At 50.6% G+C, this 14,641-nt stretch overlaps 1 protein-coding gene across 1 annotated transcript in view; it reads left to right on the top strand.

The window, feature by feature from the left end:
• The window catches only part of sez6b (seizure related 6 homolog b), a 39,537-nt gene extending 25,728 nt beyond the window's left edge, over positions 1-13,809 (top strand). The window contains 14 exon segments of the mRNA XM_057049213.1: positions 2,861-2,980; positions 2,983-3,045; positions 3,823-3,991; positions 4,571-4,737; positions 5,173-5,367; positions 5,573-5,711; positions 9,843-10,039; positions 10,581-10,775; positions 10,849-11,040; positions 11,543-11,737; positions 12,027-12,062; positions 12,141-12,252; positions 12,540-12,633; positions 12,980-13,809. Of these exon segments, the coding sequence (XP_056905193.1) occupies positions 2,861-2,980; positions 2,983-3,045; positions 3,823-3,991; positions 4,571-4,737; positions 5,173-5,367; positions 5,573-5,711; positions 9,843-10,039; positions 10,581-10,775; positions 10,849-11,040; positions 11,543-11,737; positions 12,027-12,062; positions 12,141-12,252; positions 12,540-12,633; positions 12,980-13,009 (1,904 nt within the window). The 3' untranslated portion in view covers positions 13,010-13,809.
• The last annotated feature ends 832 nt before the right edge of the window (positions 13,810-14,641 follow it).

A 14,641-nucleotide genomic window follows, 5' to 3' on the forward strand; every position in this document is an offset into this window, starting at 1 on the left:
TTTGCTGGTCTGTCGCTCATTGTTGTCGCGGCTATGTGGTTGTCATAGCGACAGAAGTGCTGGCTCATCAGCGCAGCAGCTCCAGGACCAAGACGAAACCTGCCGCCTCACGAGCGTTTCGCTCATCTGTGACGAGGCTGCAAATGTAACTTCCTTCCTTTAGCCCTGCTAGCTAGAACCTTTTACAGCTGTCCTCTCCCACCTGCGTTAGCCCTGCTAGCTAGAACCTTTTACAGCTGTCCTCTCCCACCTGCGTTAGCCCTGCTAGCTAGAACGGTGGCTCCGAGCTAAGTGTTCCCCAACAATAATCTCAAGAAGGATCTGCAGCTTTCTGAAGCAGCGTTTAATTTCCTGCTGTGCTTTGAGTGCTTCTAATTTTAAGACAGTTACTAACAAGGTGATCGGAACAAGAGCGCCCCCCCCCCTCAATCCTCTCTGCCCCCCCTCCATCCTCTCTGCCCCCCCTCCATCCTCTCTGCCCCCCCATCCTCTCTGCCCCCCCCAGCACAGAAATGCTCTCATGGACACACGATGCCTTCAAGGGCTGCTGGAAACGTGGGGAGAATTTGGCCCCGGGGTCCCGCTGAACGCCCGTGGAAGTGGTGAAAGGTGGGGGGGCGGAGCTGCAGGTGTTCTGGGTGATTAGTCCCGGGGTCGGGGGGGCGGCGGGGGGGGCGGGGGGGCGTAGCCCGCTAGAATAATTGAAAGCGTGGCGGCGGGCTGATCTGACTATAACAACATCCTGCAGGCTGGAGCTTCAGCAATAAGGCATAAATAAAATAGATTGCCCCCCCCCACCACCACCACTCCCCACCTTCTCTGGCTCATTAGCTCCCAGAGAGCATGTGGGGGGGGTTCTGCTGAGATTAGAAGGAGCGATTTGTTTCTTTGCCTCGTTCTTTGCTTTCCGACACGACTCGGCTTTATGAACCCCCCCAGCTATTTATCATAGCTGATGGCCTCTGGGGGGGGGGGAAGGAGGGGGGGGTCTGCTGCCGCTCTTCCATCTTTTCTTCTTTGTTTTCCCTCCATTGCGACGCATTCCCAGCAGATCCCCGGACGAGGGATCAGAGCCTGAAATCAGAGCCTGAACTCCTCGTTAACACGCTAACGGCGTAACTGTTGATGAACGAGGACCCCCCCCCCCTCCCCGTTGGCTTTGATCTTTCCATGTGATGGTTTCAGCCTTGTTCGTCTTCCCTTTGTAGACGTCTCGGGTTCTGCTGCGTCCGTACCGCCGCTCGCTGGATGTTCTCCTCGTTTGGGCTCGTTTTCTTTATTCCGGCCTCTCTCACCTCCTCTGCTTTGATCTTTGACCCGAAATGTCTGATCAAAGACGTTTAACTCCACATGAGCGACATAAAGGAGAACAAGACAAATGTTCCTTTATAATCCGAACAAGGAGTCGACCCAATCGAGGCCGTTCAAGGTGAATAATTGGATTTAGGTCGACGACGGACGTCTCCCGTGAGGGTCCGTCTGGGCCCGAGTGCAGGTTTAAGACGCCCCAGATCCTCCTGAAGTTCTGCCGGGTCCACAAGGGTGTGAGAGAGCCGCCTCTTCTGCTGTGTACAAGTCCTGTTGGGTTCGCATTATTCTGCATTATTCGGATTATAATTAACCATTATTAACCATTATTAACCATTATTAACCATTATTAACCATTATTATTCATTATTAACCATTATTAACCATTGTTAACCATTATTAACATTATTAACCATTATTAACCATTATTAACCATTGTTAACCATTATTAATCATTATTAACCATTATTAACCATTATTAATCAATATTAACCATTATTAATCATCATCAATCATTATTAAAAGCCGAATCAATCACCCCACAGAATCAATAAAACCCCACGTTTACCACAGAAAGAGAAAATCAAACTGTTTCCGAAGTGTGAAGCATATGTTTGCTTTGATCTTCGCATCATCAAAGCTGAACTGCCGTTGGTGAAGACTTCCACGTGCTAACATTACCAACTAACCGAAAGTAATGCGCTTGTGGTCGCTACAAGCTAGGAGCTTTGTGGCTAAAGGTTAGCTACTGTAGCCTTCCGTAGCTCCGCCCCTTTGGGAGCTAGAGACGTAAAAACTCCCTTCATTTCTTTCAGTTCATTTCAAGGGAATTTTCGGGAATTCTTCTGGGCCTTTTGTGCCGAGAGGGAACAACTAAGAGTGAGAGCGGCTCCTCGATTCCCTTTCATTAAACTCCCCCGTGATGAAAGAGCTCCAGGACTTCAAAGACACAACAAAGCGATGCGGCCCACAGCTGTTTCGCCGCTCCGAGGTCGCTCGTCTGAGCGCCGGCGGGCGTTGCTAGCATGCTGGTGCTTTTATCCTGCCGGTTCTTTAGTTTTCGGTTGTGCCAGCTATTAACCGCAGCCGCCGACCGTGCTAACGACGCGCTGACGGAGCGCTAGGCCTCCTCCAGCAGCTGGCAACTCTCTAACGAAGCCGACAGGAACGTCGCCCTCCTGATCCTCATGTGCGAGCTCCGAACACCTCGGAGAGCGTCGGGGTCGTGGACGTGGTCATTTATTGGCCTCTTTCATCTCCCGCCACATTTCGTGGCCCGAGGCTCCGCGGCAGATTCGCAGGCCCAATCGATAGCGGCGCAGCGGCTGAGAGATCAGAGCGATTCCGATAAAACTCCGACAATTAGGCTGCAACGGATCGGCTCCACATCAGCACCGGGTTAAACCATCGCATACATTATTTTAGACCTTTAGCTGCGCTTCGGCGTGTTAGCGTCACGCCTCCGCTGACATTTATCGACATAAACGCGTTTATCACTCTCACTGTAACCGTTGTCGGAACATAAACTTTGGATTTTTTCTATTTTTCCCAGCGTTCGTGCTGAGCTGCGTTTTCCCGCGGCGTCCCGCCTACGGCGACGTGTCCGTGAGCGGCCTCCACTCCGGAGGTGAGGCTTTCTTCTCCTGCCTGACTGGTTACCGGCTGCAGGGCGCCGCGTGCTGACCTGCACAAATGCTAGCACCCCCTACTGGAGCGGAGAGGAACCGCGGTGCCTCGGTGAGCTGCTTTTCCCCTCATGACAGGAATCCTGGTTTTAAAGTCACATACATGACAAAATTGAGGTTGTTTCTTATTTAGCTTTTTATTTCAATTAGCGTTAGCATTGTGTCATCATTTGCTGGTTGTTTGTGGCAACGCCGACGTTGTGGCAGCTCGTCAGGAATTTCCCCTCAGGCATCAGCATTCCCAGGGATGTGCCAGAGCATCTGCTGTGTGTGTGTGTGTGAGTGTGTGTGTGACAGACACAGACATGCCAGCAGCACCGCGACGATGATGAATGCTAGTTTTTTTTCCTGTGTTTGCTGCGACGAGGATGATGAATAACAAGTGACCGTTTTACTCCGGACCTCTGATTCACAGCAATTTCAGAGCCTGTTTGTCTGCCCGAGCCTCCGTATCTGCACCATCTGTGTGTGTGTGTGTGTGTGTGTGTGTGTGGTGTGTGTGGTGTGTGTGTGTGTACGTGGGTCAGAGCATAAAGTAGAGGTGTGTGGAGGTGTGATTACTGATGCTACTTGGTTTACTTTTCTTTCTCTGCTTTAATTAAACGTCGTGTGCATGAGCACACACACACACAAACACACACACACACACACACACACTCCACGTTGATAAATTTGATGATTCCTTGCTTAATTCCCTCCACTCTAAAGTCAGAACTCATTAATCTCCTTTGATGTTTTTATCTTTTCACCTTTTTTTAACTTTTCCCGCCCTTTTTCGAGCGCCGCTGAAAACGATTGTTTGTGTCATCGTCTTCCTCTCCGTCTTCAGCCTCCTGCGGCGGCACCATGGGCAACGTCACCGTCGGGCGGATCGTCTCTCCCGGTTTCCCCGGCAACTACAGCAACAACCTGACCTGCAGCTGGCTGCTGGAGGCCCCCCAGGGCCAAAAGCTCCACGTCCACTTTGAGAAAGTGGCGCTAGCCGAGGACGACGACCGGTGAGTCGTGCTAGCAAAGCAAACGTAGCGTCCTCCCTCACTTATCCGCCAGTCGATCCTGTTCAGGGTGAAAACTTCATTTTCCAGGAATTATTTGAGCGGATTGATCAGAGCTGCAGTTGTTCTTCCTCGGTCGAGATATTGACGAGCGAGGTCATTATTCCCGAGGGCCCACCGGGGGGGCCACAGGCTGTCATTATTCCAGCAGCAGGCGGCTCATTAGAGGGAACCAAGAGGAAGAGCTGCGGGGGGGAAATTAGCTGAACAATCAATTCTGTATAGCGTCCAGTCGGCGCCGCTGTACGATAGCGTCACAGATGTCGGATATGAGGAGCTTTCTGGAAAAGGGAGGAGGGGGGAGAGGGCGGAGTGAACTCCCCGCTCCGACTGTTGCATCGATCCAATGCATTTTCCTGTTAGCTGGGCGGTGAACGAAGTAAGCTAATGTCTCTGAACAGGAGGTTAGCCTAGGTGCCATGACAACCAGTCCTTGTAGTTTCTAGTTAGTCGACCAACATCACTAGCAGGGATGACGCCAGCTAGCTAAACTCCCGAGATGCTAACGCTTGTTTTTCTCAGGCTGCTGATCAGGAATGGGAACAGCCTGGACGCCGCCGCTCTGTACGACTCCTACGAGGTGGAGTACCTCCCCAACGAAGGCCTGCTCAGCACCTCCAGGTTCCTCTTCATCGAGCTGACCACTGACGCCTCGGGCACGTCCACCGGGTTCGCCATCAGGTACCAAGGTGAGCGCGGCGCCCACGTGCTGCTCAGGGTTTATGGCGCGGCAAAGCTTTAGATTTCGATTCTCGCCTCGTCATAAAAGTGGTAATTTGGTGGGAAGGGAGGGCTCGGGACGAGGCCTTCGGGAGCGCCGGGCCGGCAGCTCCTCCGGCCGTTTGTCTTCCTGACCCTTAAAATGGGAAATTCAATCAGGTTAATCTGAGGTGGGATTAAGTCCAGGAGGAGTGGCGAGACGCCTCGGTGTCATTAACGGGATGTAGTGCTGCTCGGCTGGAGCTGATTAGCCCCAACAGTTGGCTCACACTTTCCCAGGTTTGCTCATTAAAGGGACCGTTTTCCACCTCATCTGCCACCATTTGGGGGGGGTTATGTCTTATTTTCCTTCGCTAGCGGTTGCTACCAGATCTCGTCATGAACGCCGCCTCCTCGCCCCACAGCCTTTGCTGCTGGCCACTGCTACCAGCCCTTCGTCAAGTACGGCAACCTGACGAGCAGCGACGCCACGTGGGCGCTGGGCGCCGTGGTGGAGTTCGCCTGCGACCCCGGCTACACTCTGGAGCAGGGATCCGTCAGCATGGAGTGCGTGGACCCCGACAACCCCCAGTGGAACGAGACCGAGCCCGCCTGCAGAGGTCTGTAGGAACCAAACGTGCACGTTAAAGACTGGAAACACCTGCTGCAGGTGTTTAGGTCGCTAACTGGTACCAGCGTAGCCTCGTGTTGTTGCTAGCTGGCGTTTCTGGCTCTGAAATCTTGATATTTAGGGACCCGAATCCTCCGCCAAATATCCACAATGATGTGTGTGTGTGCGTGTGCACATGTGTGTGTGTGTTCCAGCTGTGTGTAGCGGTGAGATCACCGACTCGGCCGGCGTGGTGCTGTCGCCCAACTGGCCCGAAGCCTACGATAAGGGACAGGACTGCATCTGGGGGATCCATGTGGAAGAGGACAAGCGGATCATGCTGGATATCCAAGTGTAGGTATCCGGGTTTGGGAATGACGCATCGCTCCTCACTCTCGCTCCTTTCAGGAACGACTGAAGCTGATTTCATCCTTCTGAGTGTGTCTGAGGTGTTCACAACCTGTCTGTCATCGTGCGCTCTTAAAAAGCTGTGTGCACGTGAATGATGATGTGGCCACGTCACGCCGACGAGTAAATTCCAGGACCTTGTCAGGAATGTGCAACAGATTCCCCGAGTCATGCCAATTTGTTCATTTACACTGGAAATGAAAGGTTTCTTTAAAGACCCCACACTGGAAATGAAAGGTTTCTTTAAAGACCCCACACAGACCAGCTCAGCTCCGCCCACATGGCCCCGCCCAGCTCCGCCGACCGCCCACCCCAGACAATCCCCGCCCACCCCAGCCCAGACCGTTTTTCTTTGTATTTTGTTGTCTTTGATTATCAAGCGTCCTCTCAGCTGGGGCTGAATAGCTTCCGAAGCTAATGTCAGCCTTGGTTAGCTGGCCAATATCACTCGCTGATCAGGTTTAACCTTGACGTGGTGAGAAAACACCGGTCAAGTCAACCGATCTCTTGTCCTGGAACCATCTTAAAAGCTTCTCCTGCTCTTCTAGCTGTAGATTAGCCGCCGCCAGCTCACCTTGACATGTAAAACACATTAAAAACACAACACGCCGCTAATGAAAGAGCTCTCTGCTTGTGAATGAGATGCGTAAGTGCCTCACAGACAAAGGTTAATTAGGTGCAGCAGAGAAAACTAATTATATCTCCCCCCCCCCCCCCCCAGTAATGGCTGCTGCACAGAGCGGATGAGTGTAAATGTTCAGCGAGGGAACGTGTGTTTTCTGTAGCACCAAGGTGAAGCCGTAGACCCCCCCTCGCCGTGTCTCATCCCGATAAATCAGTCAGCCGAGGAGAATCGTTCGCCATTTGCTGGCGAATTAGCGGAAGCTCGTTTACATCTTCAGCTCTTGTTTCATTTCTGCTCTGATGCTCATTAGGAACCACAGATTTGCTGGTTCTGGCAGGAACTCTGTCAACATGAGCATCTTCTCAGCTAATGGGCTTGAGTAACACACGAGTTAGCATGTTAGCATTTGCTTTAGCATGCTGCAGTGGGACGACCAGAGAGAGCTTTGGCCCACACAAGAGCCCTCTACCTGCATTGTTTTCCCTGCCGTCCCCATGGCAACAGGAAGCCCAAACAGGACTTTTCCCTCCACTTTTGTTGTTGCAGACAGGAAGTAGCGTGATGCATTATTAATACGGTGGTAATTGTGGGCCCTGGAGGCGGAGCTGTGATCAGAATGTAAAATCGCTCCGTTGGTGGTGGTAAAGTTCTCTCCGGTTCCTGGGAAACACAGTCAGGGATTCAGTCCTGGATTCCGGTTCATTGTCAGGACGGAGCACCTGCTTGTTCGTGGATAAACTGCAAAAAAAATAAAAAAATAAAACGCAGCTTAAACTAAAGTTGAGGTGTCGGTGAATCGCAGTCCGGTTTCCCGGAGATGGTCCGGTGGGAACGTGGAGGAAAGCGTTGTAAGCCGACACAAAGCCTCCTCCGTGTGGGAACATGCGCCTGGCAGCTTCAAAATGAGGCTTCAGCCGTTCTCCCTGAGCCCCGGCGCTAACACGGCTACAGAGATATACGAGGCCTTTAACGAGCCCCCCCGCGCCTCCTCCCTACTGCACAAAGACACCTGAGTGCTCGTGAAGGTATCTGCTGCTCCATCTGTGTCGCCGGGACATTATCACCGCCGTGAATCACGCGACATTTATGGATGAGGAAGGGCTGGATGGCGGGATCGTTCTGACGGCGAGGGAGCTCAAACGTGTCGGCCACTTGAATAGCTGGAAACGTGCTAATTAGGCCCTCTTGATGGAGGAACAATACCCCCCTCCTGGGGAAACCGGAGCCGACTGACTCAATAATTTGGCGAATTTTCTCAATTGGCGTCTTCTCTTTTCGCTAATAGCTCCTCGAATTTTGGCACGCTAGCGTTTATATTTGACACCGTCGGCCAAACAAAGATCAAGACATTGAACATCAAAGTCCGATGTAAAACGCGATGTTGTGACATCACTTCCTGTTACCGAATGGACAATCTGGCGCGCTACAAACGTTTCAGATCAAGAAAAACTGACCTACTCCACTAGTAGCTCCTTCATTACCAGCTAACATCACTCACTAACAGCCCTAATTTTCTACACCTACTAGCAGTTACAGCAGCGTAATAAAACAATAATGACATTATCGACTACGTATAGCGATATTAGCATCTGCCACAGATGGGTAGTAGCAGTCACGACCGCGCTCAAACACGCTAGCTGACGGATGAGCTGCTCAGTACTTCCTGTCTCCTAACAAACCAGGAAACGCTGACATTCGCTTCTCAGAATGAGCAGCATTGACGTGTGCACCACGTGTGCCTGCGGCCCTCTAGAGGATCGGACTGGGTCTCCACACGTCCGCAATGCTAACCGTCCTCTCAAGGACTTTCAAGGTCAGTGCAGTTCATCGTTTCTCCGGCGATTTCTGTGGAAATCTGTCAGCCGAACCACGTGTGAACCAGCCGTTTCACTCCTGTGTTTCTTTGCCTTCGCACAGATGGAAGTATCAGATTGGGAAATGATGATATTTTGTGGAGCGTGTTGCCAGCTGGTCCCGGTGGGCCGGGCCCAGCTCAGCTCTGGTTTGTTTCAAATTGAGCTAAATCACATTAGCTGTGCGGGATGGAGGCCGTGATTGATTTTTCCCCGCAGCAGCGCAGCGGCGCCGCGCAAATCCTTGTTTAGCCTAATCACAACAAATTTGACAATATGAGTGGCTCCGCCTCCTCCTCGGGCAGGTGAGATCACCTCGAGTTTAGCGCGTTAACCCTCCAATGTCATCCCGCCTGCAAGGATGAAGGTTTTTACCTGCTGGTTTGGTCTTTATTCCCTTTGAAGATGGGATATTTTGGTTAAAACGGGGATTGAAGGTGATGAAAACATAAAATGGAGGCTAAAATTCAATAAATATAATTTCTGGGGATCAATTTAATGTCCTGTGTGCTTGTTGAACGGAATAGGAAACCACTTGTAGCTAAAGGAGGCCATCTGTGGGGTTTCTGGCTCCCTTGGCGGTCAGATAATCGCTGTCCTCATCTTCCATGCAGGTGATGCTAACAGCCGGGCACCTGCCCCGGGAAACAATTTGTGGAGTCTTTTCAAGTGTAACAATGATAGTTTAATGATAATGATAGCATGTGGCTAACTGCGCGCCAGTGACACCAGAGAAATGACTCCATCTGAGGGAGAGAACAACAAATCCACCTGGATTTTCCTGCTTTAAAAACCATCATTGGCTGTTCTGTCAGCTGCCACCCTCGTCCATTCATCCTGCACCTTTGAAGCTTCCTGGTGTAGCTGCGCTGATTAATAGCTCAATCTCAGACGGGCTAATAAGTTTTATCAGAAGCCGCTGGTGATTAATTAGCAGCCGTTTCTTCCACGCTTGGAATCTCCCCACTAGAAAGCGAGCGCTCCACCTCAGGTGACATTATTGAACAGCCGGGAGGTTCGTTAGCGTTCCGCCCCTGTGGGTTCCGGACGGTCCGGGACAAATAGCTGGTGGAGCGAGGGCGTGGGGGTTGTTGAGCTGCTGAGAAAATGTGTCTCCAGAATCCAGAATGAGCTCCACTGTCAACCTGTGTCGCGGCTAAAACAAGCTGTGTGCGCTACAAGACCTCACCTTGTCATCATCCACATTATTAGCCCGGCCGTGGTCTCATGGAGAGGGAATTATGGGAACTCTGCCCCTCATGAATGATGGAACAGGGTCCCCTCGGTAATAAGTAACCTTGGTCCCGACGCCACCCGGCCCCCACGTTCAATTACCGTCATTTTAATAAGGCGAGTGCGAGTTGTTGAGCCTAGCGTCAAAGCTACGTCCCGTCGGCCTGCTCTCGTGGGCACAGTTGTCATCTACGCCACACGAATAGAACATTCTGACCCGCCCGTTCGCTGCCAGAGATAATTTAAAGATAAACCCGACGGGGGGTGGAGGTGCTAAACATTTACATCCAGCTGATTTGTATTCATGGAAAAAAAAAAAAACCCAAACCCGGACGAGAACACAAAGATTAATTGTGCGTGTTTCAGGTTGAACATCGGAAAGAACGACGTGGTGACCTTTTACGATGGAGACGACCTCACAGCTAAAGTTCTGGGTCAGTACGGAGGATCCAAAGCTCGGTTCAAGCTCTACACCTCCACCGCCGACGTCACCATCCAGTTCCAGTCCGACCCGGCCACCAACGTCTACGGCTACGGCAACGGCTTCGTCGTCCATTTCTTTGGTAAGCTAACAGACCCGGAAGATGAGAGCTGTTAGCGTTAGCCCGCCGAAAACAGCCAACCAGAATCCTTCAGGCTAGCATTAGCACAGGTGTTCTTTGAGAAGTAGCTCTCAAAGTAAAACCAAAGCGATCTTTACGCGATCCGGACTGAATTTGTTCTTGCTGATGTGGAACCCAGCGTCGGAGGCAGGGCGTCCCTCGTGCACGGCGTTTCCATCAGGACTCTATTTGCAAGCGCACGACATCAGATAAGCGTTGATGAACTGAGAGGGGAAGGAAAGCTGGAGAATACAGATCGAAACGGGTGGGAATGCTCGGAATGTGCTCTTTTCATGAATTTCAATTATCTGAAGGCAAACAGAGGACAGGTGGGTCGTCAGGAGAACCCGGGGGTAAACCCTGCTAAACAGAGGCCCTGGACCTGGAAGCTAGCAGATCAGAGCCAAGGAATTCTGGCCAGTTAGCAAAGCCGCTCATCGAGGTTCCGGGCGGAACTTGGACTGTTTCGACTCTCGGGTTCAGTTTGTCCTCATTTCTGCAGAGGTTCCTCGTAATGACACCTGCCCGGAGCTTCCCGAGATCTCCAATGGGTGGAAGAGCACGTCCCACCCCGAGCTGGTTCAGGGTACCGTGGTGACCTACCAGTGTTATCCAGGGTACCAGGTGGTCGGGTCGGAGCTGCTCATGTGCCAGTGGGACCTCACGTGGAGCGGAGACCTGCCGAGCTGCGAGAGAGGTGAGCGCCGTTGCGCTGTTTGAGAACGACACCAAACCAGAACCAGCTGATGGTCTCCACTCCCTCCCTGCAGTGGTTTCCTGTCCGGACCCGGGGCCGTTGGAGAACGGCAGACGGGTCCTGTCGGGTCCTCATTTCAACGCCGGTTCTACCGTCCAGTACATCTGCAACAAGGGCTTCACGCTGTCTGGGAACAGCCTGCTAACCTGCTTCAACCGCGGAGCCTCGGGCCCCCGGTGGAACCAGAAGCTTCCCAGATGCCTGCGTACGTACCGGAACCGGGCCCCTCCCCCTCAGATAGAGCCGCCGTCGGCCTCGCTATGATTAAAATATAATTTCCTCTTCAAACAGCCTCCGGGGCTTTAACCTCATTTGCATGAAGGTTCTTCCTGCTCACCTACTTTCTGGGTTGGAGACACATTGTCCGACTAACAATTAATTTAAACAGACAACGGAAACGAGCTGGCAGGAGATAAGACGGGTCATTGTTATGCACGAGATAGTGAGCACAGAGACGAGTGTTTTGATGGGATGATTGGGACTCCGAAGAGAGGCGAGAGGACGCTTCATTTTAGCTTCTGTGTTTTTAGCAACGCGTTAATAACACGCGTTAATCAATATGTCCAAAATGATAAGACCACAGTAGAACTTGATCGGGTGACGGATCGGAGGCTGATCTCGTTCTTCTTGCTCTTCCAGTCCTGTGAGTTTCACAAAAATGCCATAAAATAAGACAAAGTCCATTTAGTCTGTTTCTGAACTTCCAGCTGAAACCTTCGAGCCCTGCGGTCACCCGGGCACCCCGACCTACGGCGTGCCGAGCTCCACCAAGCTACACTTCCAGGCTGGAGAGACCCTCCTCTACTCTTGCCTACCTGACCACGAACTGCTGGGCGAGCCGGTTCTCCGCTGTATCCCTGGGCACCCATCGCAGTGGAGTGGGCTGCCACCTGTCTGCAAAGGTGAGGAACTGCAGCCCGTAGAAGTAAACAACACTCCTGCGTCCTCACCGGTGGTGTGAAGGTGACGCTTTTATGGTGACGGGTGATCGACAAAACAGTTTAAGAAAAGAAAGAGAGGAGGACAGTCGGTGTTCTGGTCTTTGTTGGACGAAGGTTGAGAGCCACCTTCAGTCTGATCCAGGCCGACACTGACACACTCAGGGTGTGTGTGTGTGTGTGTGTGTGTGTGTGTTAGCTCTGCCCGTTTACCCCCTCAGGTCCTCTAACGTCTCTTTGTTCTTCTCCTCAGCCAACCCGGGGGCCAGCGAGGAGCGCAGATTGGCCGGTGAGTTCAGGAAGGACGACCCCTGAGGGCAGGGGCGATGATGGTCTGTTGAAGAACGTTCTGTCCTTTCCTTCGCAGCTGCGCCTCCTGCTGACTTCAGAACGGAGGCGGCCCGCGTGGCCTTTACCGGCTTCATCCCCGTTTCCCTCCTCCTCCTCTTCATCCTCGGGATCTACCTCTACTTCTTAAGGTAGGTTCACCCAACCCCTAAATGATCTCCGTCCAGTATCGCTCTTTGTAGCATCAGCCTAGCCTTGGCGTGTTCTGCTATTCTGCTTTGATGTAAGCTCCGCCCACAAACAGAAAGAACTGCTGTGAGGCTGCACCTCTCCTGAGCTCAGAGGAGTGCAGGTATATTTAGCCAAGACGACTGACGGAGTTTTATAAATAGCGGCGATGGATCGGGGACAACGACGGCGCTCAGGCGTTGGGAATAGACATCAAAGACTGTGGATATGATGTTTCCTGTGTTTGCAGGGTTCAGAGGAAGCCTCCACGACTCTGCTTCTCCTCCGGATCACCATACGAGAACATCATCGAGGAGTCAAAGTTTGAGACCTCCGAGACCGCGGTGAGTCTGCCGATGTTCTCGTAGCTAACGCATTCCTCTACGTGTCTTTAAAGAACCGAACAGCTTTAATATCGGACTTCTTATGAGGTGAGTAGATCGGCCGCATGTGAGCCATCAAAGGGGTGATTAATTTACACCTCCAGTCAGGTCTACAGACTCTTCCAGATGTGTCTGTTAGCTTAGCTTAGTGTGTCTGGAAGTGTGTTCTCCTAATAACAGCAAGTGAGTAGCGTCAGAATTTCGCTCCATCTTCAGCTGAAGCTCAAGTCAAATTTCTCCACTTTTCTCCTTTGATTTCGTTGGAAACATCAACATTACCTTTGATCTCTTGTTCCATCTCCCACAGGACACCAGAGAATATGAGGTCTCGATTTGAACGCGCAGGTTTGAGTCTGAGTACGGACAGTTGAAAAGCCTTTTCACGCCTTCGGTGACCCACCCAGACGCTGCCCCCCCACCCCCCGCCTTTACTGACCCCACAGAGGACACCTCACCAGCCTGGAGAGTCGCCGGATTATTTTTCTAGCTCATCCAAAAGCAGCTTCAGCAGCAGCTGTTTGTACAGTTTTTAATCTCACACTTGCTTCTGGAGGACTTTACGCTGTGGAGCTAGCGCTGTTAACGCAATCACTATAGCCACATATGATACATCGCGTTATAAACGTTGCACACTATATGTCTCCTGCAACCATGTAATGATTAATGCTAATGGCTCAGCACGACTGTCGCAGATTAGCAACACTGTTTAACAATAAGCCCCAAATTTCAGATAGAAATGCCTTAAATCAAGGCCTTGAAAGAAGAGTTTCCCTTGATTAATTTCAGTACTTTATTGAAGATGTGGTTAGACTAGCATAGCTGAAGCCTGGACAAGGGTAAACATCTTAGCTTAATCTGAATTCGGAGGTGATTAATCGATACTTTGATTGATCCTTGCATTTCCGTATATTCAAGAACAAAAGTATTCCATATGTTGAGGGTTTAGTGGTTCAGTGCTTATAGATATGAGGACCTAAAGCTGGAAAAACTGATTAACAAAACGTGTAATTAATTTCCATTTTATGGGATTATTATCCTATTTCCTGTAACATTTATAGATAAAGGAAGAAATTAAGCAATAAAATCTTTGTAATCGTGTTTTGAGGATTAAAAACGGCATTTCAGGCGTGTTAATGAGCTCTTTAGCAGCTGCCCTTTTTGCTATTTATGCCCAAGTCCGCTGGCGCGTTTAGTTTACAGCTAAGCTAAAATAAGCTAAGATAAGAGCCGCTCGGTTCTGTCTTTAAAGAAACTGTTTAACCATTTTTATCTATCTGTAGCATTAGCATATAAATTAAACTTGTGTGTAAATGAGCCCCACAACTATCACCGAATTTTACATCTGAAACTTCTTCATGCTAACTATGCTAATGGGCGTCAAACTGCGTCTCTCTCACATTTAGGTTGAATTTCTATGATTTTGTTACCAAGGAAGGAAAATATACACCGATATTAATCAGACACACGATCACTTATTGTCTTTAGGGTTACACGTATCCAAGCAACCAACAGTGACGTATTTTCAATCATTGTATATAACCAACACACGCACAATAAAGGTTATTGTTCAAAAAAGGTGTCATCTTTTATTTTCTGACTGTTTGACCGGCTGTTCTGTGTTGACATAATTACGATAAAAACCTTCCGTAAATGCGTCGATATTTGTCGGGGTTGTTGAAATTAAACTTCCGCATTAAAGGACCTGGTTCAAAGCCAGTTTATTCATGCTAACAGGCTAACAAACCACCTGCCGCCTGGAACAAAGGGAATGTTTTCAACCTTAAAGACGGAGATTTAACTAGAAATAACCGATTAACCAAAGATTGATTCGCCTTTTAAAACCCCGGTGATCAGGTGAACAGCCCAATGCCTCCACCTGCTGGCTAACACATCAAAGCAACAGCAGAAGAGAAACAGGTGAACCACTGATCACCGGTGTGATATAGGAAGGTAACCAGTCCCAGTATAA

The sequence above is a fragment of the Takifugu flavidus genome, chromosome 12 (genome assembly GCF_003711565.1).
Source record: "Takifugu flavidus isolate HTHZ2018 chromosome 12, ASM371156v2, whole genome shotgun sequence".
Taxonomy (NCBI): Eukaryota; Metazoa; Chordata; class Actinopteri; order Tetraodontiformes; family Tetraodontidae; genus Takifugu; species Takifugu flavidus.